A 27,581-nucleotide genomic window follows, 5' to 3' on the forward strand; every position below is an offset into this window, starting at 1 on the left:
TTTCCACTTCGCTTTGAAACTCTTTGAACCTTTCAAAAGTTTCGTGCTTGTGTTTCATAAGATACACATAAGCGTATCGGCTATAATCGTCGATAAAGGAAACGAAGTATCTTTCATGGTTTCTAGTCATGGTTCTGAAAGGTCCACATACATCAGAATGTATGAGTCCTAACAGATCACTTGCTCGTTCACTTTTATGAGTGAAGGAGTCTTTGACGAGTTTGCCAGCTAAGCAAGATTCGCAATCATCAAATGAGTCCGGTCCTATGGATTCAATAATCCCTTCGGATTGGAGTCTTTTAACTCTTGCCTTGCTTATGTGGCCAAGTCGGCAATGCCATAGAAAAGTATCATTGATGCTAGTCTTGATACGTTTTGAAAGATGATATACGTTATTGTCAGATTGAACATCAATCTCATAAATACCATTTCGAGGTTTAGCCTCAAAATAAAAGATATCATTTAAGTAAGCAGAAATAGCCATGCTATTAAAAACGTACTTAAAACCTTGTTCAAGCAACAATAAAAATGAAATGATGTTTCTGGTCAAACCAGTAGCATACAAAGAACTATTCAAAGGAAAAACTAGGCCAGATGGACAAGTAAAATGAAAAACTCCAGTTGCCAGAACTGGTACTCTCTTCCCATCTCCAACGATGAGTTCCATGCTGTCTTTATTCAGTTTCTTCCACTTCTCAGGCTCCTGCAAGACATTAACAATGTGGAAACCACATCCGGTATCAAATACCCATGTGTTGCTAGAGACAGTGAAAAGTTCAATAACGTGTATGGGAATACCTCAAGAAGTGCCTTCACCATTGGCCTTCTTCTTTGCTATCTCAGCTAGATGCTCGGGACAGTTACGCATCCAGTGCCCCATCTTGTTGCACTTGTAGCACTGGCGCTCCTCAGGAGGCGGCGGTGGTGCCTTTGCAATTTCTTGTTAGTGTTGGTGGCAGATTTGGCAGCAACAGTAACTTTCTTCTTGCCCTTTCCCTTATAACCCTGATTCTTGGGTTTAGGCTTCTTTACACCAGCAGATCGGATCATCAGAACTTGATTGGTCCTTGAAGGAATGTTCATCTCAGCCGTTTTGAGCATGTTGTGCAGCTCCGGCACTGTCTTTACCCAACCGTTCATGTTGAAATTCATTACGAACTGGTCGTAAGAGCTGGAGAGAGAGTTGATGATGAAATCAGCTGCCATCTCATCGGGCAGGGGATAATCAAGTTTCTTAAGCTGATCGATGTGCCCCTTCAGCTTAAGAACATGTGCACTGACGAGAGACCCTTGTGCCATCTTGCAACTAATGAGTTGTTTCATGGTATCGAACCGTTCCTGACGGGCTTGTTTCTGGAACATGCCCTTGAGTTGTTCCAGCATCTCATAGGCACCAAAGTCTTCTAAGCCCTTAGCGAGCTCAGAAGTCATAGTGGCTATCATAATACAGGAGACATCAGCCGAGTCATCCCTATGCTTCTCAAGAATTTTTCAAGCGGCGGCTGTGTTGTTTTCAGGCTCGGCTGGAACAGGTCCATCGAGAACATACAGGCGCTTTGCCATGGTGAGAACAAGTCTCAAGTTGCGATGCCATTCGATGAAGTTGGTACCGTTCAGTTTATCCTTCTCAAGGATAGACTTAAGGGCGTAGGGTGAATTTTCGTTTGATGACATCTGTTTAATAAAGCAAAAGTAAATTTAATTAGCATTTTCGACGTTGTAATCCTATTATTAATGACCCAATTAACATTAATAAAATAGGGATTTGAGAATCTGGCTTCCAGTTAGTAATGGCAGCTATAGCACACAACATTAGTAAGTGGTTAGGCAGATTGACAACGATTGCCAATTGTGAATAGAGCACAACTCTCGGTTATGAGACCCATTAAGACAACCATTGCCTAAGTAGATACGCTTAGCCTCATCTATGCCTACCTTAATCTTCAGACAGCTGTAGCACGTAACAGAAGAGTAAAGTAATAGTCGCCCTAGTACAGACACGTGTGAAAGAGTCGGATGTGTCAACGAAACCCTTTCACCTTGAAGGGATAGGCTAGAAAACAAGTGCGGTGCTGTAGCTCCAAACACTCGAAATTTCGCAGTATGCCTCAAGTGTGGCTTATAGTAGGATGACATTAACTATTGATTTTAAAATTGGGATTAATTTTAGAATTTACCAAATAGAGTAAAAGTCCAGTTTTACTGTATTAATCGGGACAACTAGATGAACCCTTTCATCTCTCAGGACACTCAGTTTTAAATAACCTATTAAAACTAAGTTTGTCGCGATATGACTAACCAATTTTAAGTTAATAGTTAAACTATTAAGTTATAAGGTTTTGGAAAATCAAATTTAGTTTAATTTTGCAAAAACTCAATGAAAATTTATTTTAATATATTTGGTATTAGGTTGGTGGTATTATAACCTATTATAATCAAGCAATCAACCACAATAGCAATCAAGAATATGTAAATCTTAAATGGCCAAAAGGTGATTGGTCTTGCTAGAGCCTATTAGCAAGACCAATCGGGTCAAGGGGTCACAACACAAACAACCACAATGATGGACTCCTGGTGCATCCGGTCATCTTTGCTAACTCCCACTGACATCAAGAACTCCACGAGCTCGTCCTCGGTTTTCCTTCGAATCTTCTTCATTACAATTTTAAAAATACATATAATGAAAAACCAAACCCTATCTATTACAATTTTGAACCATCAAGGTGGCCAAAAACCATAAAATAAAACCGAAAAATAAATACAACTTTGAATCATCCATATGGCCAAAATCAAACAACCAATCACACAAGGTCGGGCCAGATTTACATATTCAATAAAAAATAATATTGAGCAATATTTTGGTCAAATAAAATAAATAAAAATTGACAAAACCAAGATAGCTCAAAAATTGACCAAATTATGATGTAGATCCGGTGAAAAGACCAGATTCGACTCGTATGTTGTAACCAAGGATCTGATACCACTGTTGGGTTCTAGTGGTGATCAGTCAACAGTTTAACAATTAAACCCGGTTATAATTGGTTTCATAGTTATTAATCAAATTAATAATAAACAAGAAAACGCAGCGGAATATTAAATCGAGTAATCACCAAAAACGGAACCGTACAGGATCCGGTTACATACGATACGAGTACGAGTAAAACAACCAAAGTAAATAAATAATATACATGACATTATTTAACTTTTACCTCGGTTAATAAATAACCGGTTGAGACACCAAGGTTCAACGAACAACGCTAGTTGACGAACAAGTAATGGGACAGCGGCGGCGACAACCTTTGATGGTAGCGGCGGCGTGTTCCGATCAGCGGCAGCAAGAAACAAGGACAGCAAGTGGCGGCGCAAGGAACGGCGGCGATGACTGTGCTACAGTGATGTTCGGCTTTTAAACTGATATAATCAGTTGTTTTCTTTTCGTGAATAACCCAAGACACCAACAAATGGAATTGAGCTCCACGTTGTTTGGAGAGTTGGTGACGGCAGAACAACCTTTTTTCTTGGTTGGCAATCTTTAGGTTAATATAATTATATATAAGTATATAATTATTAAAACCTAAACGGGCCTCCAAACCAACTCGTTTAAAGCTCGAACAAGTTTATTTACTTAGTAAATAAACTATAACATTTATAACTATTATAAATAATAATTCCGTCATAGTTATATTCGTCATTTACCGGTTAAACAATGTAATCGGATTTTTAGTTCGTTGCCCAAAGTGTAACTCTTACGGGTCACAACCCGGTCGGTCACGTTGACTTAAGCGAACCGGTCTATATTTCCAACAGCATGTATCATCACATCATGCATGCATTAGGACATGCATGTATTCGATGGCGGATTGAATATTTTAATGGACTATGAACAACTTATTATGAGTGGGCCAATTATGTCATACGTGAATATGTCAACTTGTGTAGTTGCGCCGCTTCTTTGTTATTTGGACACTAGCTGTTGCTGCTGCTTTTTATTATTATTATTAGAGAAAATTCTCAAAACAGCCCTTTTAATGAGAGAGAAAACAAGAAATAGCCTATGAGATTTGAAATTCCTAAAATAGTCCTTCAAATCTCACGTCCATGTTAGTTTGTGAGATTCCCCGTGATTTTTCGTGGACGAATCAAATTCTGCCAAGTGTCTTCCATTCCCACCTACCACGCAATTTTTCATCCTAAATCTGTCGGAAACGTAACTATTGACATCAAATATAACCTTAAAAAAACCAACTGTAACGTGATGTTTCAAGCTGTTTTATCGGCAACGTGAGTTTTCAAATAAGATGGATTTTAAGTTATTTTGAAATTCATCTCCTTAGATGAATTTCATATGAATTTCGTTTTTTTTTTTGAAAAAGACAATCATCTTCATAATCATCTTCCTATTCATCTTCATCACATTTATTAATAATAATCCCACCACCTCCTCCAACCATATAACACCACCTTCTACACCCTCTACCCACCAACACCAGCACCAACATCCTTATTATCATCGTCATCTGGTGAGATTGAATTTTGGGTCGGAAGAGGTCGAGGCGGTGGGTGAAGGGAGCGGTGGGGATGCCGGTGAACTCTTAAACCATCTGGCGGAGGTTGGTGGTGTCGGTAGTGAGGACGGTGGTGGGTACACGGCGGGAAGCTCGGGTACGTTTCTTGGGGTTCTTGGTTACTACAACATGATGATCGGATCCACGAGTTTTAGTAGTAGGGTTTTGGTGGGTGAAGATGGTTGGTATGATAATAAGGATGTTGGTGTTGGTGTTGGTGTTGGTGTTGGTGTTGGTGTTGGTGTTGGTGTTGGTGTAGAAGGTGGTGTTATATGGTTGGAGGAGGAGGTGGGATTATTATTAATAAATGTGATGAAGATGAATATGAAGATGATGATGAAGATGATTGTCTTTTTCAAAAAAACGAAATTCATATGAAATTCATCTAAGGAGATGAATTTCAAAATAACTTAAAATCCCTCTTATTTGAAAACTCACGTTGCCGATAAAAACAGCTTGAAACATCACGTTACAGTTGGTTTTTTTAAGGTTATATTTGATGTCAAAAGTTACGTTTCCGACAGATTTGGGATGAAAAACTGCGTGGTAGGTGGGAATGGAAGACACTTGGCAGAATTTGATTCGTCCACGAAAAATCACGGGGAATCTCACAAACTAACGTGGACGTGAGATTTGAAGGGCTATTTTAGGAATTTCAAATCTCACGGGCTATCTCTTGTTTCTCTCTCATTAAAAGGGCTATTTTGGGAATTTTCTCTTATTATTATTATGGACGTGGCCCCAGCCTCCTTCGTTTTTTCATTCGGTTGTGTAAAGTTATCATTTTTCGGCCAACTTTTTATACATAGTGTAACTTTCCCTGTTTCCGACCAAAATTTTGAGCCCGGCCCACTTGGTTGTTTGCTCAGCAGTGTTAATTTATCCTTTTTCCCCAAAAATTATTATACATACTTCAAATTTAACTGTTTCCGACTAAAATTTTGAACCCATCCTCCTCCGTTTTTTGGCTCGGTGGTATAAATTTATCATTTTTCAGCTTAAATTTTTATACATGATGTAAATTCACCCTTTTCCGACCGAAATTTTGAGCCCACTCCCCTCTAGTATAATAATAATTTATTGTTATTATTATTACTACTACTAGTGTTAAGCCCCACAGCGTTGCGGTGGGGGCGAAAACCATTCAAAAGGTAACCTTGAAACATTTATTGAACCCGTGTATTGATGGGCCGGGGGCGTTGGACCCGTGCTTTGTGGCGGGATTGTTAAACCGAACGAAAAGTTGGCCTAAAAACGTCCAATCACGGCCATTTGTTGCGGCTTGTTAACCCGTGAAAAATAGATCGAAAAGTAAAACACAAAAAATAATAACTAAGTCGTCATATGACCAAAAAGTTGAATGGGGAAGATAGACATAAGAACGTTAAACAAGACATGCGTGTTACCACGAGTAAATTTGGACTAAAATGTTAAATGAAAATTTCGTAAAACATGAAAAGTATTAGAGAACAATGTTGAAAGTTGAAAATTGTTAGAGATTAAAAATGAAACACATTTTGTGATAACCTTGTAAAAAATAAAAAGAATATTGACTAAAGATGAAATATGAAAAGTATATAATGATAAAAGAGAAAATTAGAAAAAAAAAACTCAACGCACGATGTACAACTCATTATGCTTACAAAACTTCAAATTGTTATATATATAATTACTATTATTATTATTATTGTTATAAGCAAAATAAACTTAATATAATTTAAAAAAAACACGTCATTAGTTTACTAAGTATTAACATTAAATATAAATACATAAAGGCAGCTATTAAATTACTTATAAATGTTTCATATTGAGTTAGCATATCCAAGCCAAATTATAAGCTCTAATTAAAAAAATATAGTTTTGTTAAAATGAAGCAATTAGACTCTTCAAATTGGAAAGTGTGATAGCAAAAACACAAAAAAAATGTCTATCATTCTAAAAAACATTTACATAAGAGGTTAATTAATATAAAAAACGGGTGAGATTATTCTAAAAAGCGGAACAAAAATAAGATGGGTGAGAAAGATTTATAGCAACAAAAAAACTCATAAAAGGTAACTAAAAAAATCATAAATCAAAATTTAAAAATGTTTCCAGCGTCTTCCTCTTTTCCATAAACACACCCAGAGACAATTACATGTCGCACCCCCTCATTTATCGCCCCTTTGTCGCTAGCGGCCGGTGTTTCTCGCCCTTGTCACCCGATATTTGTCGTCCACTACACTTAGACTATCTACAATGCTAGAGCCTTTGCTTTAAGCCCTTGCCACATGCTCTATGGCAACTCATCTCTCGAACACTTTTTTCATTTCTCTTACAACAAGCATCTAATATATAGATCTCTTATATCTCCTTACAAAACATCTCTTTCTTCTCCTTTTTTAAGCCCTTAACTAAGAACTTTTTTCACTGTCTTTCATCTCTCTTGTCCAGATCATAAGTCACATTATCAAAAATTACTAAGGGCCTCTTTTTTATTTTTGCGTTGGAGATCTTAGTCAAACTATATATATATATATATTCTGAAAATAATTAACTCTGCCTTGTATGTACCTCATATAAAATTCTGTAACCATTAAGATATTATAGAAAATGTGTTTTTAACTTACTTTAAAGTTTAGGATTCAAATATATTGAACGGTATGGAATTAAAATGATTCCACCCACACGTATAATATACATCTTGTGGTCAGCACATGTTCACGATTTATGTTCCAATTACCTAACCTTACAAATCAACCACTCAACTATAAGTTTTATAACTGAATGATTATATCTGGGTTATTTAAATTTACTTCAAAGCTATGAATCTAAACTGATATCTTTTATTGAATGGGTTAGCTTGTTATCACTTTACTAGTTAGGTTTACCATACCTAAAGTAGGACACAACATAAATATATTGATTAGGGGTAACATGCTAACATTTTATATTGAATGGTTTAGAATTAAAAAGATTCCACCCACACATAATATCTTATGGTCGGCATATGTTCCTGATTTGTGTTCCAAGTTCCATATAACCTAACTTTGCAACTAATCATCCAATTATGATCATTCTGAACTATCTATAGCGTTTCTATATTTCTTTTAATAATTATAACAACATAATATATTTCCATATCTTCCTGATTTGTGTTCCAAATTCCATATCGGTATTATAACCATACATATTCTCAAATCATCTTTACATTTTCACGTCATCACTTACTTTTACATTTTTTTAAATAAGATTTTCACAATAATATATAATATTTAATTTTTTTATTTTTTATTTAAATAAATAGCAATGTAATAAATAGATATATTTTATTTTTTCTCATATTCTGATGTATAGTTTTTTTTAATACCAAATTTTTTTAAACCATAAAATTTTGTAAATTTACATTTGCAAAGATTTAAACGTACCATTTTACTTTTGTAAATATGGACAACATATCACTAAACCAATATGTCTTATACCATTCACATTTTATCTCTTATTTTCTGTGAGAAAATGTAAGTTGATGAGTGAGAGATTATAGTGATTCTTTTGTATATTTAAAATTTTAATGTTCATTCTGTAATTTTTTAAAATATTTTGAAAATGATTATGAATTGAGAAAAAAAAATATGAGAAATATAAAGTAGCGTTTTTAAGTATAAGTTTGAAGATAAAGAAATAAAGGTGAATCATCTTACATTGTACTAAATTATATTAAATGTAATGAGGCATAGCATCTATTTTAAAAATATACATATTATTCCAATTTAAAGGACTTCTTTTAGAACCAGTTATTCAAATTCTAATATATAAATAGATATCTTTTAGTTTTGTGCATATAGTTAATTTATTTTTCTCATATTCCGGTTTATATTTCGATTCTTGTTTTAAATTATAATTCATATTTTCATATTTGAATTCCCTTTCAACAAATCAAATTTCAAGTGTAGCACTCCAAATCACCAAAACCAATTCGATGAAGACCTTAAATTTACAACCCTTGATTATCAAATTAAAGATACATAGGTAAAACTTATATGAAATAAAAACATCTGTATTTAATAAACACATTTCCTCTACAAAACAAACCATACGCAACACTTAACAAGACATTAGAAGAGTACCATCAAACAAACTAATGCTTTGATCGTTGCTGACCAAAACATCAACAAGACAAGTTACATAACTGTGTAAAATCGGATGAATAAAACCAACAAGTTGCTAGCTTCATTCATCTTCATCTTCTAACAAACCGATCGATCCATTTTCAACTAAATGATTCAGTTGCGTCGGTTTTTCTGTTTCAACAGCATTTGACGAAACTCAGCCGCATCAATCTCGTTGGTTTGGCCCTCCGGCCTGTAGTAACCGGTTACCGGATCAGGAACCCACGGAGTCGACTTGTTCGATTCCTCACTTGCTAATTTCTTCATCATCGCAACTCCACTTCCCCTCACGCTTCCAGATACAATCCCCTGAGTTGCCGTCGCAAATCCACGTCTGTTCAAACAATTCAAAACAGGATCGTCAATAGCGAATCAAAAATACTAATTTCCAATCTCAAATCACAAAACATAGTTATACAAGTGTGCATAAAACCCGGTCTATTACAAAAAAAACTAGTCCCATAACAAAAACCGACTATTTGGTTTTCATGGAAAAAAAAAAGACTTAGACCAAATTTTTTTCACCTAAAAATTTATGAGCACAGATGATAAAACCGATAAAAATCCGAAATTTGAACACAAACTAAACCCAAAAAGCGAATTTTCAACTTCAGTTAAGGCTTGAGCCCAAAACCCACCCATATCACTAGCTTAGATTGTTATTTCACAAAAACATTAACCAAACAAACAATTGAGCTTAAAGGCAAATTAGTTACCTGACGGCAACAAGTGAAAGTTGATCAACGACAAAGGACGAGATACGCTTAACACTAGCCATTGGTTGGAGATATAGAAGCTGCTTCCAGCCTTCTAGAATGAAAGCTTGTGTTGCAGACTTAGAAGAAGAAGTTGTTATTGACGAAGAATGAAGAGCATGTGAAGTGAACTATTTATAGGCTGAGAATGTGGAACTTGGAAGGAACAAGTGGCGAAATTGAGCCGGGTCTAACAAATTGACACCTGGGCCCGGGTGTCCGCAACGCGTCTGGAAGAGACGTTTTCTGTTTTAACGGACGTCAACTCTTGTTTAACTTTCTATACTTTTTAAAGGTTGTGCACTAACCACTTGATCAACTCGTTTTTAGATAAATTTATACTCTCTAATAAAAAGTACAAGTTTTGTCACTTGTCACCCCTAAATTAAACCCCACCATTTTTAACACATTTATTATAGTAAAATAATAGTTACAATTTTTAGAATTTGTTAATTTAAAATTTACTTCTTATTTTTATTTCAAACATTTGATATTTATAATTATCTTTTACTTTAAAATTGTTTTAATGACTATTGTATAACACTTGTATTAATAGTGTTTAATGGGTTTATTGTTTTCTTGTATACTGATTATTTATTAAATATTATACTTTCAAGAACTAATCGTGTAATGCATGGGCCTCAACCTAGTAAAATAATATTAAGAAACAATTAACCTCTAAACCCATATGAATTAATAAAAAATAAAATAATCTATTTCATGTGCAACTAATAAGGTCTGGAAAACCAAGGATGCAGGGGCAAATTCAATATTTTGTTTCAATCCGAAGAGTGAATTAAACCGAAACGGTTTAAAACCGATTGTATTTACCCATTTGGTTTTTATTGAAGATTAATAATTAGTTAGCTTAATATTAATAAAAAAGTCATACATTAAAAGGTTTTTTAAAAATCTTTTACCGTAGTATAATAAAAGTTATAAATTTGTTTTAAGTATATTTTGGTTATTGACAGTTTAACACTGTTCCAAAATAATAATAATAATAATAATAATAATAATAAAATAGTCAAACAAGAAAGAAACATTAAACAAAGGGAAATTAAAAAAACAGTTCAAATATTTGATTGATTGGGCCAATCGATTGTTTTATACAAAACATGATGTTCATATAGGGGGTGTTTGAGATTTCTTAATTTGTTTTCTTATAACTTTTCATTAAGTTAATAAGTTACAAAAGTGTAACTTATAAAACTTTTTCTATCACAATATAAGCAATCCCAAACACCTTATTACCTTTCAAAAAGTTTATAAGTTGTAAGTTAGTGAAAATAAGCAATCCCAAACACCCCCATATATTAAGCGATAGTCCCTCATTTGTTTACTATTTCTTACTTAAAATGATTATTTTTATTTGCTATTTATATATATTTTGCAAGTTAAAACATAAATTATATGAATGAAATATAGCTAGCCATACAGGTCGTATTCATGGGTCTCGCACTCTCGTTTATGAATAAAACAAGTACAAAATAACGAACACATACTAATTTTAACATAAATTAAGTCCGTTGTACTAAAAAATCTATTTTGGCGTGTATTAAATATTCCAACAAATGGCGAACTTGTATGGATGATAACATTATAGAGAAACATTTCCCACAATAATACATAATGTAGCATAATAATATTGGTGGTTTACACATGTCTATAAATAAATGGGACTCAAGTTTCCAATCACATAATATTTCTTAGATATATTGTTTTATGTGTAGATACTAGAAAATTAAATAAAATCTGTGTTGTTCAAGTATAAACTTTTTAGGTAGGTCTTTAGGATCAATATGAGTTGTTTTAATAAAGCTACAAACATCATGTAAAACATGTTAAAGAAAGTATTGAGTCAATAGTCTTGAAAACCATGTTACGAAGGTCATATCGGTTTCAAAATTCAAATATTAAAATGCATGACGAGCATATATGTATACATGTATCTATCTGTAGAAATAGTTACTAAGATATGAGAGAAACATTCATTAATATGAGAGGGTCCTGTGAAACTCATGTAAATACAATATCGGTTGTGGTAGTAATTAGTAATTACATGCCTGTTAATACTCACTCGTATTATCAGGTAGTCTTTTTCATACTTTAGTAAAAGTTACATTTTTTAGTCGTTTATGACAGAGATGTGGTAAAGATAAAGATATTTGATAAATTGAGATGTGGTAGATATCAAGAGGGGAAGACAAAGACGCGAGATGAGGGTGTACCAAAGTAAACAAGTTTGGGAAGGGATTATATATAGATATTCAATTTTGTGGTGATTTGAACTTATATTTCGATGAAGGTATATGAAAAAAATGTAGCCCTCAGTTTTGTTAGAACAAAACACACCCATCTAATCGACTTCTAATTATATTTCATAGTAAGACTTGAAAACTCAACCATTAAGGAATGTTACACCGTTTAACTAGCTAGTTACACACAATGTACCGTTCTATTAAATGAACTTTATTTGACATCGATCTGTAACACGATACCTGCACATAACATGATACAATTTAATGAGTATTTAATTATTATATGCAATTAAAAAATGTGTGAAGTTAATAAATTTTGTTGTAGCTAATCCTATATAAACATACTACTAATTTAATGATATATCAGAGTTGTAAGGATTCTTAAATTTACCATTTAAAGTAGCGAATCATTATAGATTATAAATGTCTGGTGTTGTTTGCAAATGCAAACGTGGTGGGTGAGGTGGCATGGGCACCGCTCAGGAACACCGTCTTTGCTCTTACCCCCATGCAATAGTAATACATATATGAGGCGGTGATGGCGATATCTACACACCGATCAACCCACAAATATCATACATTTTATACAACTTGTTATGGATAGTGAATAATCCAATAGGTTTGGAATGCAAAAGAGAACCATTTTCATGATTTATGGAAAAAATGATGTCCATAGAGAGCATATCAAACTTACTAAACTATTATCAAATAGACAAAATGGCAAAAGACGTTCTTTACGTTTGAACGTTTTTTCAGTTGACGTCCTTTAGCAAAAGAAATAGCGGAAATCATACTTCATGTTTCAAATTCCTTTCATTTTACGTCTTTTGACACTAACCCTGTTAATTTTCTCGTTAAATCTGATTATGTACAAGACACATAAGGGTAGTTTTGGAAATTCACATATTTTCAACAATTAAAATAAAAAGATAAAAATATTCTAAAATAAAAAACAAACTCACACACACTCTCTCTCTCTCTCTCTCTCATCCCCTCTCTTTCTACACCACCAGTGCACCACACATACACCACACCGCCCTGGACAACCGCCGCTTAAAGCCCAATCCAATCGATTATGGCTAATCTTATATCTGAAAATCCAATCCTTTCGATTACGGCTAGCCCCCCGTCATCAATTTTGCTTTGTTGCGTCATTTTCATACTTGTTTAATCTTCAAATATTAGCCCATCATCTTAGTCTAGTTAAGATTACGAGTGTTTGTACAAGCTTAATTGAAGTTTCATCCACAAAATCAAACTATATTTGAGTTCTATCATATTTCGAGATCTAGGGTTCATTACCGTAGATCCGATTGTTTTTAATAATGATATTCAGGTTCTTAAAGGTCGATTGAGGATGCATGCGGAGAAACAGATCAAAAACATGAGATCTGGTGGTGTCTGGTCAAACGATTGGAAGCTGTCATTGGTGGTGACTGATGGGTTGTGGTGGTTCCATGGAATCGATCGATTTTGGGGGATTTTTGACGGTGAAGAAACAGTCCATAGTGGCGTTTGTGATGGTTATCCTCGTCGGTGGCAAAAAAAATAATCACCGGCGGTGGAGATTTTGGGTTGACGGGAATGAAACAAAAGGAAGAGAGAATCAGAGAGAGAGAGAGAGAGAGTTTTTTATTTTAAAATATCTTTTATCTTTTTATTTTAATATTAAAAAATGTGAATTTCCAAAAGTACCCTCACGTGTCTTGCATATGATCAGATTTAACGAGAAAAATTAACATGGTTACTGTCAAATGACATAACGTGAAAGGAATTTGAGACATGAAGTATGATTTTCGCTATTTCTTTTGCTAAATGACGTCCTCTGAAAAAACGTTAAAACGTAAAGGACGTATTTTGCCATTTTTTCTATCAAATATGATAGTTTTCTCAAAAATGAGTTGTACACACAAATAAAGATTGATTATTTTTATTATTAAAGCATAAATTATAAGCAACATATTTCATCTCCTAAATTAATTTCCATATATTAATTTTACGAAGCCATTGCCAACGGATTCAGTTATGCCGACGGTTTCTATGTTTCAGCAACAGTTCCCGGAGCTCCGCCGTGTCAACCTGCTCTGATTGATCCTCCGACCGGTAGTAACCGGTCACCGGATCCGGAACCCACGGAATCGAGTTCTTCGATTCACCACCTTTCTTCACCATTGCAATTCCACTAACCCTAGCGCCGCCGGATACACCGCCGCGTGTCGCCGTTGCAAATCCACGTCTGTCGAAAATTATAATCATGAAACAAAATATAATTAAATTGTGGGGTTGGGGCAAAACTTGTTTCCTGTTTACTTGTAATTTTATTGTAATCGTTTTAAATTTAGTGATATTTAAAAGCCGTTTTTATTAAAACTATTTAAATTACGTTGAAATAGAAGACACATTTACAATAGATTACGCCCCTAGAAAGTTGTAAATCAATCTCCATAACATGCCATATCAAATTAAAACTTAATTTCTTTGTGTTATTCTGTTAAATGTATTTGTTATTTAACAAGTAGTGACTACATCGAAACATAAGACATATGGACAACAGGTTGTCTCGTTATCACTTTTGAATCGCAAAATCCAATTTTTTAAAACTACGTTGATTGATCTTGGAGTCATAACATCATTGTGCAATGATTGGTTGGAAATTACCTAGCAACAACATAGAGTTGATCGGCGATGAAATCTGAGATGATCTTAGCATTCGTCATTACACCGAATGAGAATTTAATTGTTTAGATTTAAATCGAACCGCTTGAACCAGAAGATCTTTGAGAATTGTGGCTTGTGAAGCGAGTGGTTGATATTTATAGAGTGAGGGGTTTTGAGGAGGTTGAAAGGGTCCCATAATTGACCCGAGTACCCGACGTACTCATGGTTCAAAACAATTAAGGAAGTGGCTTTTCTTATTTGGGTGGTATAATAATAGCATTAGTAATAGGATCCAAAATAACGTATTTTCTTATTTAACGAATCTAACCATCTATATAATTATCTATCATGAAATGATATGTGTCTCTCTCAGGTTGTTCCTCTTATTCTCTAGAGCCACCAGATTGCTTGAGATCTAAATGGAGGCTTCTCATGCATTTGATTCGAAATCGCGGGTATGAGTCTTACCAAACCCAGATAGTCTTTAAATGAGTTATAACATCTCATTTATTTGTGAAACTCTTTCATAATCAAACAATAATTTTCGCGGGTCATGGGTCTCACCAAACCTGGATAACCCTTAAACGGGTTATAACATCTCATTTATTTGTGAAATAACCCCTTAATCATCAAAGATTAATTTCCACGGGTTATGGGTCTTACCAAACCCTAATAGCTCTAAAATGGGTTATAAGATCTTATTTATTAGTAAATACTTTCATCCTCAAACCCTAATTTAATTTATCTTCTTTACATGTTTCACCATTGTTGTTCTATCATCTCCATCGCCGGTTAACTTCCGATACTACCCGTCATCGTCAACTACATCAATGTCCCATTTTTCATTAGATAAATATTTGTGTTCGTGTTTGTTCATTTAAAAAAATCAACGTGTTCGTGTATTTTTGTTCATTAAAAATCTAAAAAACCTACACTTCTCAATTGAAGAATTCCCAAACGCAAAAAAATATAATAACAAACTAATATATATGTATTAAATTAAAACAAACTACGTTAAAAAAATAAAATAAATCATCATAAAATAGCAAAACGATTATAAACAAAAACTTAAATAAATCCCCGTAACACGGGAGGATCAAACTAGTATATATATATATATGTGTGTGTGTGTGTGTAAACTAGATTCGGTGTAGTTAAAATTTTTAACTTTTTTTATTTGTTTTTTGTTATTGTTTTTTTAACAAATACTATCATATACTAGTAGAGTGCATGTGCAATGTTAAGGGAGCGACATGTTGCAACGACATACTTTGTCATGCTGCTTCATAAATCAATTCGTGATATAGTGAGTTAATTTGGTCTGTAATGTTAATTTTAGTTGTGTAATAACTAATAAGTATTTTAGATGAATAGAATATACATGAAACAAATTATTTAGATAAATGTAGCAATATGTAATATATTTTAACATGTATCTACATGTTTTATAGGATATAACTAATTGGGATAAATAAGTAAAGTCGAGGAATATTCGGATAACTGAATTGAAAAGAAAAAAACACCAAGATTAGATTAAATAAAACTTGCAACTTTTACGCTTTAAAACTTGTATATTGATACAGCCATGACATGTACCTTATTAGCCAAGCAGCGGTTTTGAATAAAATTTATACCAAAATGTAGAGAAAAATAAAAACGTTGTAATGGTATGTTAAAAATTAAAACGTAATATACTAAAAAATACAAGATAAATACTAAAAAAAATAAATATGAGTAATTTATGGACAAACATGAGAGGGTGAAATAGTAAAAATACTACTTAAAATTATACAAACTAATCAAAGATGAGGAAGGGAAAGATGTAAATATATTTCAAGAACATATTATAATATTGCTAATCACATTGTTGACGTGCATAAAAAAGGCGATGTTGCAGTTTCTAAAATGTTCACAACTACACAATTGAAGCGTTGCATTGCATATGCCAAGATCAAAAAGCCAAAGATTCATTTTGCTTTGTGGTTTAAAAAGACATGTTTGTCCCTTAAATTAAAATTTTAATGCAATGAAAATTGTAATTATAGCAACCAATATGGTACCTCTTACATTTTAAGAGGTTCCTTGTATTTGTTTTATATATAACATAGATATAGATATAGATAAAATTTGAACTCAAGACTTTCAACTACTTAATGTATTAAAAACTGTTTTTACCAATAGACCGCTAACCTCATTAATTATTCTTCAAAAAATTTTAAAAATTAAATATTAATGTTGAATAGATTTTTAACGGGGGACACTAGTACGATTAATACATATGTGCAGGCTTCTTAAAGTTCTTAAACAATTATATTGAAGTTGATGTAATGTAAACTCTTTTAACAAAGTATAAAACGTAAACTCATTAACCTTTTAACAATTTTCAGAAGGAACATCTTATATGATAAAAAGATTACAGGTTTGGAAATTTTCTTAGTTGACTATTGATATATACACTCACAAGAGATGTGCGTGGGTCGAGATTTTAAACCTGATTTTCCTAAGTGAATTTAGTTTTTGACAATTTATATTACTAATATCTTAGCTTAAAGTACTCAAATATTAAAATATCTTGAGAGAAAAGACAAGATATCACAAATGTAATAAGCCAACACAATATCATTCAGCCATCATCCACCATTTGTTTTGCAGATAAGGTTTTTTAGAAAATAAAAAGTAAGAGAAAACAAATGCCTATTGAAAATAGAACAAAGCATGAAAACTGTGTACAGTGTGGAACTAGCATCCACATATATTACAACTTTACCCTTCAAGAGCCCATCACAAAATCACATACCTGTTACAAAAAGATGGAAGATCAATTCACAGGCAAAAGGGTTTAATAGGTCAAATTTGGAAAAGAAAAAAGTTATGATAAATGAAGAGAAGATGAGGAAGATGAAAGAAGATGCAGAAGCAGATGATAAAATACCAGATGTGGTGATGAACAGGATGATAGTTAGGATATTGTTTAACGTGGGGGTGCCTTTGGTAACTGGTTTAGGTTTGCTTCAAGTGTTTAGTGTAATAAAGGAACAAAATCTATGGCAAATTCCACGTTGGCTGCCATTCTTGACAACTTTTATAACTTTTGGAGCTTCAACAATTGGGATTGCTTATGGTACTTTGTCCACTAGTTGGGATGCTGAAAATAAAGGCTCTCTTCTTGGGTTTCGAGAAGCTAGAAAGAATTGGGTTCAGATGTGGGAGGAAGATGAGTCCGTGAACAAGTGAGGTATAATTCATAATGTGTCTTTTTATTATCAAGAAAAAGTTGTTCCAAGATTGTTTTGATATGTAAGAGGTTTTATGATTTTTTGAGTTTAACTTGACTAGGTTGGATAAGGTACCTTTGACCCGTTTGAGTGTTATTTGTCTCGAAACCTCAAAATATATTTGCGTCGTTTAGAGAGAAAATGTCTCGTTTAGTAAGTGTGTAAGTCTAGTAAAAGTGAGCTGAAAAAAATAAACTGGCCAAACATAACGAAATGATTTTCTTAACATTAAAAGATACATTTGACATGAATAGTGAACTCGAACATGGCATGATTAACCAAACGTTTCATTTTCATAAACATTAACACAAACATGTTCAATAAGCATGCATGTTAAACACGAATAATGATAACCAGTTCAATAGCCGAATGGTGCTACACGAAGTTTAACCTGATTAAGTATTAATAGTTCAATAACATGAAACATGGTTAGAAAGTATTAAGACACAAGAAACATGTTTTTGAACACTATGGGTCCAAGCCCAACTAACATATGTAACTAGAGGTGGGGAAAAAACTCGTTTTTGGGCCCGACCCGCATGTATGAACCAGGTTTAATTTTCTTAGAAAAATCGTACCCAAGACTAGACCGGAACCGGTTCCAACCCCCGACTCTGCCAAGCCAAAACCTGGCAAAACCGGTAAAAAACCACACCATACCCAAAACCGGTTCTTAAGTTATATAAAATATTAGGAGAAAATATGAGAAAATCTATTATCTTAATTAAGTCTTAAACGCTAGTCTAAATAAAATTGGATTATGTCACAGCCCCCGACCCCTATACCCCGGAAGGGGGAGCCGTGAACATTGATGGGTGTCAGTGTTTATTAAGTTATTTTGCAGCGGAAAATTTCATCAGAACCGTAGTTAGGAAAAATGATCAGAGTTATAAAAACACCATGATTATTATTATGATAAAACGGCAACTTAATCCCTTTTGATACAAACATAAGTTTTATAGGGTTAAACCCATATTTACAAAACACGTTTCTTTATTCAGGTGACAAGCCACTTATTTAAGCTGGAAGCCCGCAGGCATCATTCCTTTGTCTCTAACAAGTCACCTGAAACATGTTTAAAACATTTGATCAGCAAGAAATACTGGTGAGTACATTCATTTGTAAATGACACATTTTACAGTTACAACATTAAGATGTTTTACATCTGCCTGCTTACAAATTACCGAAAGGTACTTGTCACTCGACCGTATCTATGACTGTGGTCATATTACTTATTGGCTAACACTTGTCCAATAAGTAACGTGTAATAGACCAGTAGGCAAGCCTTGTATACAAAATCTCACAATACCAGTAGTAACCATCCCGTAAGTCTACAGAGACTTAATCACTGTAATGTATTTAAAACACTTTAAAAATATATTTGAAACCATTTAGACCATCTGCCATGAGTTTAATAGGTTTTGAAATCATCATGACAGTGTCAGAAAAATAGTTGTCTCACACAGATGTGAATGGTACAAAAACTCGAATGTCTCACCTTGCAAGTTTACAATTAAAGAAAACCTCCTGGTATTAAGCACCTAGGATAAACACAATGTAGTATCACTAGATTAGTATAAAACCAACAATCATAACGATAATCATGAGAGTAGAAACTTTACACGATGGCACAATGTCATACCTTACAGGCAGAGCTTTCGGATTCGTGTATATCTCTTTCGATCGGATATCGTTACGATACTCGGGTATTATACCGTTATCTTAATATATAAAAGTATATGTGTGTGAAATCAGAGAGAAAGTAGAGAATTCTGTGCGAAAAATGAACGTCCCATTCACTTCCTATTTATAGCAGGTTTTGAACCCCATCGCGCTACGCGATGGCCATAAATAGAAAGCCATCGCGTATCGCGAAGTAGCTTGTAGCTATGATGATTCAGCCCTAGGCCTGCTACGTGACACGCCACGTGGCAGGCTACGTGTCCACTGCGTAACCTCCACGTTGCGGTACGCGATGGGTAACCCAAACCCGTCGCGTATCGCGATGGAAGGTTTTTTTTTTTTAATTCCCAACAAAAATACTAAGGCGGCCCTTAAGCGGCTCGCTGCGATGCGAGCGTGCGAAGTGCGCCATCAAAGCGCCCATCGCACTTCGCCCGTGCCCGTGCCCGTGCGCGTTCGGGTGCGAAGCACCCTCCGCTAGGACCACTGGGTGTGATATGTCTTATAAGAACATTAACATAGAAATTTCCTTTCTTATAAAGAGCTCACTAGTTTGTTAATCTAGCGATGTGGGACAAGAGTTTACAAACCTATTTATACTATTGTGGTTCCTTCTCCATTTCTTTCCTCCACCAATGTGGGATGGAATTTCCTTCACTTATCTCTTTACTTTCATTTTATGGTTTGTTATAGTCTCCCCTCCTTATTTTGAATCTCGTCCTCGAGATTTGGTTGGAATAAGTGTGGGTACTTTCGTTTCATTTCAGATTCCAATTCCCAAGTATATTCTGGTCCACGCTTTGAATCCCACATCACCATGACCAGAACTATTCTTTTATGCTTGAGATTCTTGATCTTTCTATCTTCAATTTGCAAAGGTGTCTCAATGAATTTCAACTTTTCATTTACCTTTATATCTTGAAGGGGTACTTCAAGTGTTTTGTCAGCTAAACATTTCCTTAAGTTACTTATATGAAATACATCATGTATACCTGACATTTCCTCTGGTAATTCTAGCTGATAGGCTACTGGTCCAATTCGTTTGAGAATCTGAAATGGTCCAACAAACCTTGGACTTAACTTTCCTCTCTTACCGAATCGGATTACTCCTTTCCATGGAAATACTTTCAGTAGCACTTTGTCTCCAACTTGAAATTCCAATGGTTTACGTCGATGATCCGCATAACTTTTCTGACGATCTCGTGCGGTCTTTAATCTTTCCTTAACTTGATTTATCTTATCAGTACTTTCTTGTATGATTTCAGGACTAGATAATTGTTTTCCTCCTATTTCTGCCCAACACACTAGAGTTCTTCACCTTCGTCCATAAAGGGCTTCAAATGGGGCAGCATTAATACTTGTATGATAACTGTTATTATAGGAGAATTCTATCAGTGGTAAATGGTCATCCCAATTTCACCAAAATCTATTACACATGCTCTCAGCATGTCTTCCAATGTTTGTATGGTCCTTTCACTTTGACCATCAGTCTGTGGATGGTATGCTGTGCTCAAGTTTAATTTTGTTCCCATAGCTACTTGGAAACTTTTCCAAAAATGAGAAGTAAAACGGCTATCCCGGTCCGATACAATGGATAATGGAACTCCATGTAATGTGACAACTTTGTCCACATACAACTTAGCCAATTGTTCCATTTTGAAAGTTTCCTTCATCGGTATGAAATGAGCTGATTTTGTTAATCTATCCACAATCACCCAGATTGTGTCATTACCTTTTCTTGTGGTAGGTAATTTGGTAACAAAATCCATTGTTATTAATTCTCATTTCCATTCTGGCATTTCTAATTGTTGAAGTAATCTGGATGGCTTTTGATGTTCTGCTTTAGCTTGTGAACAAGTTAAGCATTTTGTAACATAACTAGTTATGTCCTTTTTCATTTCTATCCACCAACAGATTTTCTTCAAATCTTGATACATTTTATCTCTCCCAGGATGCATTGTGTATTTGGAGTTATGGGATTCTTCGAGAATCTTTTCTCATAACCCTCCTATGATTGGTATCCAGATCCTGTTTTCCATTCGGAGAATTTCGTCATTTCCTTTGACAAGCAGATCAATGGTATGTACCATTTCTTTTTTCATCAGCAATATTATTTTCTTCTATTGCTTGTTTCTAAGCATTCTTTACTTCATCAATTAAATTGATTTGAAGTTCTAACCTTAAGGCTCGCACTCTTTTAGGTTTCTCATGCTCTTTTCTGCTTAATGCATCGGCTACTATATTTGTCTTACCTTCACGGTATAGGATTTCACAATCATAGTCGCTAAGAATTTCCATCCAGCGTCTTTGCCTCATGTTAAGCTCCTTTTGCCCAAAGATATATTTTAAACTTTTATAATCTGTGAATACAGTAAACTTACTACCATATAAATAGTGTCTCCAAATCTTTAGGGCAAAAATTATTGCTCCCAATTCTAAGTCATGTGTTGTATAATTCTCTTCATGCTTCTTTAATTGTCTAGATGCGTAAGCAATAACTTTTTCACGTTGCATTAGTACACATCCTAATCCTGATTTAGAAGCATCACAACAGACTATGAAGTCTTCAGTTCCTTCTGGTAGTGCAAGTATTGGGGCATTTGTTAACTTTTGCTTCAAAGTTATAAAAGCTTCTTCTTGCTTAGGTCCCCATTCAAACTTGACATTCTTACACGTTAACTTGGTTAACGGAACTGCTATTCGGGAAAAATTTTGAATGAAGCGTCTATTGTATCCTGCTAATCCTAAGAAACTTCGAATTTCTGTAGGAGTTTTAGGAATTTCCCAATTAGTAATAGCTTCTATTTGGAAGGGTCCACTTGAATACCTTCATGGTTAATCAAGTGTCCTAGAAATTGTACTTCTTGTAACCAAAATTCACACTTTGAAAATTTAGCGTAAAGATTCTCTTTTCTCAATAGTGTCAAAAGTGTATGAAGATGTTTGACATGATCTTCACTGGTTTTGGAGTAAATAAGTATATCGTCTACAAAAACGATTACAAATTTATCCAAATATGGTTTACATATTCGGTTCATCATATCCATGAATGCAGCTGGTGCATTGGTTAAACCAAATGGCATGACTGTAAACTCATAATGACCATATCTTGTCCTAAAAGCTGTTTTATGAATATCTTCTTCTTGCACTTTTAATTGGTGGTATCCTGAGCGTAAATCAATTTTAGAGAAATATCGAGCTCCTTGGAGTTGATCAAATAAATCATCAATTCTCGGTAAGGGATACCGATTCTTAATTGTGACTTTATTTAATTCTCTATAATCGATACACATACGCATTGACCCATCTTTCTTTTTGACAAACAGTACTGGTGCTCCCTAGGGTGATGAGCTAGGTCGTATAAAACCTTTTTCTAGCAGTTCATCTAATTGCTTCTTTAATTCTAACATCTCTGTTGGCGCTAATCTATATGGTGCTTTAGCAACTGGCGCTACTCCTGGTATTATATGAATTCTAAATTCCACTTCACGATCAGGCGGTTGTCCGGGTAAATCTTCTGGAAAGACGTCAGAGTATTCCAATACTACCGGAATTTCCTTTAGCTCTTTTCCTTTGGCGCTAATGATTACAGAAATCATATATGCTACGCCTTGTTTCCTTAGATAGCTTGTCACTTTCATTACTGATATGAACTTTCTAGGCTTGAGCATCTTATCTCCTTGGATTGTGATAATTTCTCCTGTTGGCGAGCGAATTTCAACAGAATTCGTATTACAGAGGATTCGAGCATGATTAGCTGCTAACCAGTCCATTCCTAGTATAACATCGAATCCAGCTAGATTCATTGGGAGTAAATTTTCTTTAAACCAGTGGCCTAGTAAGTTTATGTTTTCTTCTTGGAGTACTTCATGAATATGAATGGAATTTCCATCTGCCATTTCTACCGTGAAAACTTGATGGTGTTTGGTTAATGGTTGATTTAATGCTTGGTGTAACATCCCCAAAATTTCGATCCAAATTTGACAACTAAGTAAAATTGGATGATCAAAATTATTCCCTAAAATAAGTGTTGGAAAAATTCAAATAAAGAAAATAAAACCATTCTATAAGGAAATTAAAATATTCCATCTTATCTTAAGGATATGGAATAAGGAAATTCCATCCCACATTGAAAGATGTAAGAAAGTGGAAGCATTCTACATGGGTATAAATAAGGAAATTAAACTCATCCCACATGGAAAGTGGTAAAGAAATAGAAGCTCTTTATAAGGAAGAGATTTTCCAAAACAATATTCTTATATGCCTAGCATGCACCCAGTGGTCCTAGCGGAGGGTGTGAAGCACCCGACGCGCACAGCTCACGCGCACAGGCTTGAGCGAAGGGCGTTGGGCGATGGGCGCAATGTGGCGCTTTGATCGCCGCGAGCCGCTTGTCACTCGACCGTATCTATGACTGTGGTCATATTACTTATTGGCTAACAGTTGTTCAATAAGTAACGTGTAATAGCCCAGTAGGCAAGCCTTGTATACAAAACCCCACAATACCAGTAGTAACCATCCCGTAAGTCTACAGAGACTTAATCACTATAATGTATTTAAAACACTTTAAAAATATATTTGAAACCATTTAGACCATTTGCCATGAGTTTAATAGGTTTTGAAATCATCATGACAGTGTTAGAAAAATAGTTGTCTTACACAAATGTGAGTGGTACAAAAACTCGAATGTCTCACCTTGCAGGTTTACAATTAAATAAAACCTCCTGGTATTAAGCACCTAGGATAAACACAATGTAGTATCACTAGATTAGTATAAAACCAACAATCATAACGATAATCACGAGAGTAGAAACTTTACACGATGGCACAATGTCATACCTTAACAGGCAGAGTTTTCGGATTCGTGTATATCTCTTTCGATCGGATATCGTTACGATACTCGGGTATTATACTGTTATCTTAATATATAAAAGTATATGTGTGTGAAATCAGAGAGAAAGTAGAGAATTCTGTGCGAAAAATGAACGTCCCATTCACTTCCTATTTATAGCAGGTTTTGAACCCCATCGCGCTGGCCATTGCAATTCGCGCATGCGCGTGCTTCGCTAGGACCACTGGGCGTGATATGTCTTATAAGAACATTAACATAGAAATTTCCTTTCTTATAAAGAGCTCACTAGTTTGTTAATCTAGCGATGTGGGACAAGAGTTTACAAACCTATTTATACTATGGTGGTTCCTTCTCCATTTCTTTCCTCCACCAATGTGGGATGGAATTTCCTTCACTTATCTCTTTACTTTCATTTTATGGTTTGTTATAGTTTAACCTTTGTGGCACACAAAACCAACCCGATTCATACCGGTTTCTGTAGTATTTATTAGTTTGGCCCTAGTTTTCACCAAAACGATCGAAGTAGACCATAAACACCCTTAAGTCGTCGTAATCAACACCACAATATATATTGACTCGTTCATGATTTAACTTTTAAATAATATATTTATAAGCCAGTAAAATATAAAAGTCGAATAAAAAATGATTTCACTATGGTTTAAAATTCATTGTGATGTTTTAGTTTTCAATTAATAGTTTATTCGATTATATTATATGAAATAAATGTTTTGATATAAGAGAAGCCTATCGGGAAAAGGATATGATATACGAGAAGCCGTAAGAAAAGTTGGTTTGATCTTATAAGTTAGAACTCATAACTTTTGTGTTCACGATCAAATTGATTAAACTTATACATAGTTTCTTTTCCAAACAGCTAATAATCTACTCTTAAATTATTTTAAATTATATAATATAGTTACAACTGTGTATACAATAACTGAATTTATTTTACTGGAGTAAGTACAGCTACACATCTTCTCTCCATTCAAAAATTAGCATCTACCACATGTTACGTCTACACCCTAGAATCCGTTCTACGTCACGTAGTATTTAGAATATTGATTTGGCAAAGTATATATGGTTTTGCTGTTATTTTATTCCTTAGGATACAAATGAATAATCTTTATGAATACTTATATCTTAATCTTAATGATTGAACTATGAATCTAGCCACCTCATTTAAAATACGTGGAACAACATGATTCTATTGAGAAGTCAATTTGTGATAAACAAGTTACTAAATTTGTATATTGAAAACTAGGTTAGGAACCCATGTATTACACGGGTTGTATAATAAAAACGGTATAATTGATAAATCTTTGTAAATACGTTATATGATTAAACTTACGTATTACATATAATAATGAAAAATTCATAAATCACTAAAATTACAAATAAGTTGCAAATTTTATATATACAAATAAATTCCTACAGTTTTACTGAAACATTAACAAATCATATGTTGTATAGCAACAAAGCATATACAATTTTTTTTATTTGAACTAATTGATAGTTTCCTAACCAATGATGATGACATTTGATACCCAATTATTGTTTCTACTATTACCTGGAATTCACAATAAAAAATTACCAAACTAACCATGATTTAATACCCAACACTTGTCTCATTCATTCAGTTCGATTTGTACATTCACAATCAGTCAAATAGATCAAAATAGAGAGAAAAAAAAAGGAAAGAAAGATTGGCTAAATTCCTTTCAGCTCGATTTCAAAATAATAAGGCTTTTGTATTTATATGTGACACCCATATTGCTAATCAAAATACTGAACAAGGAGTGTTCCGGTTCCAACCGGTTCATACGAAATTAGTCACTTTGACCTTCTACCCGACCCGCTTATGTTTTTGATCTTGTAAATAAGGTTTTTTGGTCAAAATAACCTAGAATAATCTAATCAATTGGTTTCTACCCAACTCGCTAATGTTTATGATCATGTTTTTATCATGGTAACATCCAAATTTGTCATTGACAAAGGGGATCTATTGCAAGCAACTTGGAACAAAATATAAATCAAGAGTCAATATACTTCATGTTTATGAGAAGAGTAAATATGTCATTTGGGCAATCATAATCAATAAAAGAGATTGTGCAATGAACATGATTTTATAATATGAATCAAACTCCCTTAGTTATAATCTATGATAAGGCTATATAAGAAATGAATGGGATAATGATAAGGCTAAATAAGGAATGTTTTAAATCTTAATTAAATTTTAGTTATAAATTAATAAATTAAATTAGAAATTATAGGTTAATCCATGAAAATGCCACTTAACAAACTATTAGACCAACTATATGGTTTGTGATTCAAGTAACATTTTTATTTATTATAATATTAGATACCCATTTCATGGTCTATAATATTAGATACCCAGTTCATGGTCTATGGAATTTTCTCATTTATTGGCTACCTAGAGCCACTTACTCCATAATGTGATTCTTATTCTTATATATTTATATTTTACTAGGTATGTTAGTTTATATATGTTTTTCTTTTTAATTTTAGGCAAATGAACACCTTTATTCAAAGCAATAATCGAATCAGTTCCGGTGGTTTAGGAAGATAGAATAAGTGATTATTAAGAAAAAGGCTCACAAATATTGTGTATATTTGGTTACGTGATAAAAAGTAACTATTAGAAATAAAAAATGATAAATAAAAGAAATTATCTTTTTTTAAAGGCAAAAATAAGCTTAAAAATGTCTTAAATAAAGCTAGAACCCACAACTTTTTAGTTAGATATATGTCATACCTCTTTGTCACTAGACCAAGCTAGTGGTTAAAAAAGTGAAATTAGAGTTACCTGATAAATCCTATAATCAAAGTAACTGATGGTTGTTTTTCAAGAGGTATGCATTCATGAAATCCTAATTAGTTTAATTGGCTACGTAAAAGACCAAGTAATATTGAGAAACAAATTACGTAAACAATTATTTTCTATTTGGGCTTTTACTTCTCAAGTCTCGCAGGCTTCATTGCTGTTTTTTTGGGCCTTAGACGTTTAGTGGCGTTGCTCTGGCCCGTATCAGCCACAAGGCCCACAACACATGATGAAAAAAGAAAAATAGCAACTTAAGAGCACACTTGGAACTAGAGGTGCACAAAAAAAACCCGAACCCGGAACCGGCCCCGAATTAAAAACTTGGAACCGGTTTTTAATACCCGGGTTTTTATACCCGAACCCGTACCCGACCCTACCCGTAGGGTACGGATAGGGTATGCTTTTTGGCACTAAAACCCGAACCCGAACCGGACCCGGTTTGTACCCAGTAATACCCGAAAACCCGAGCCGGTTCTATATCCGGAACCGGGTTTTTCCAATACCCGAAACCGGGTATTTCAAATACCTATGTATTCCCGAAA

At 34.1% G+C, this 27,581-nt stretch overlaps 2 protein-coding genes across 2 annotated transcripts; one reads left to right on the forward strand and one right to left on the reverse strand.

Moving 5' to 3' along the window:
• Positions 1–13,659: 13,659 nt before the first annotated feature.
• On the reverse strand, positions 13,660–14,446 carry LOC143556529 (late embryogenis abundant protein 2-like). Its single transcript, XM_077045821.1, has 2 exons — positions 14,388–14,446; positions 13,660–13,965 (listed from the first exon to the last, which is right to left on the reverse strand). Exons 1-2 carry the CDS (start codon positions 14,444–14,446, stop codon positions 13,749–13,751), a joined length of 276 nt encoding a protein of 91 aa, XP_076901936.1. The 3' UTR covers positions 13,660–13,748.
• A 2,608-nt stretch (positions 14,447–17,054) lies between these two features.
• On the forward strand, positions 17,055–17,698 carry LOC143556530 (uncharacterized protein PAM68-like). Its single transcript, XM_077045822.1, has one exon. The coding sequence runs from the start codon at positions 17,103–17,105 to the stop codon at positions 17,619–17,621; it is 519 nt and encodes a 172-aa protein (XP_076901937.1). The 5' UTR covers positions 17,055–17,102; the 3' UTR covers positions 17,622–17,698.
• The last annotated feature ends 9,883 nt before the right edge of the window (positions 17,699–27,581 follow it).

The sequence above is a fragment of the Bidens hawaiensis genome, unplaced genomic scaffold (genome assembly GCF_021521415.1).
Source record: "Bidens hawaiensis isolate Kalapana, Puna unplaced genomic scaffold, B.hawaiensis_p1.1 tig00018610_1, whole genome shotgun sequence".
In the NCBI taxonomy this organism is placed as follows: Eukaryota; Viridiplantae; Streptophyta; class Magnoliopsida; order Asterales; family Asteraceae; genus Bidens; species Bidens hawaiensis.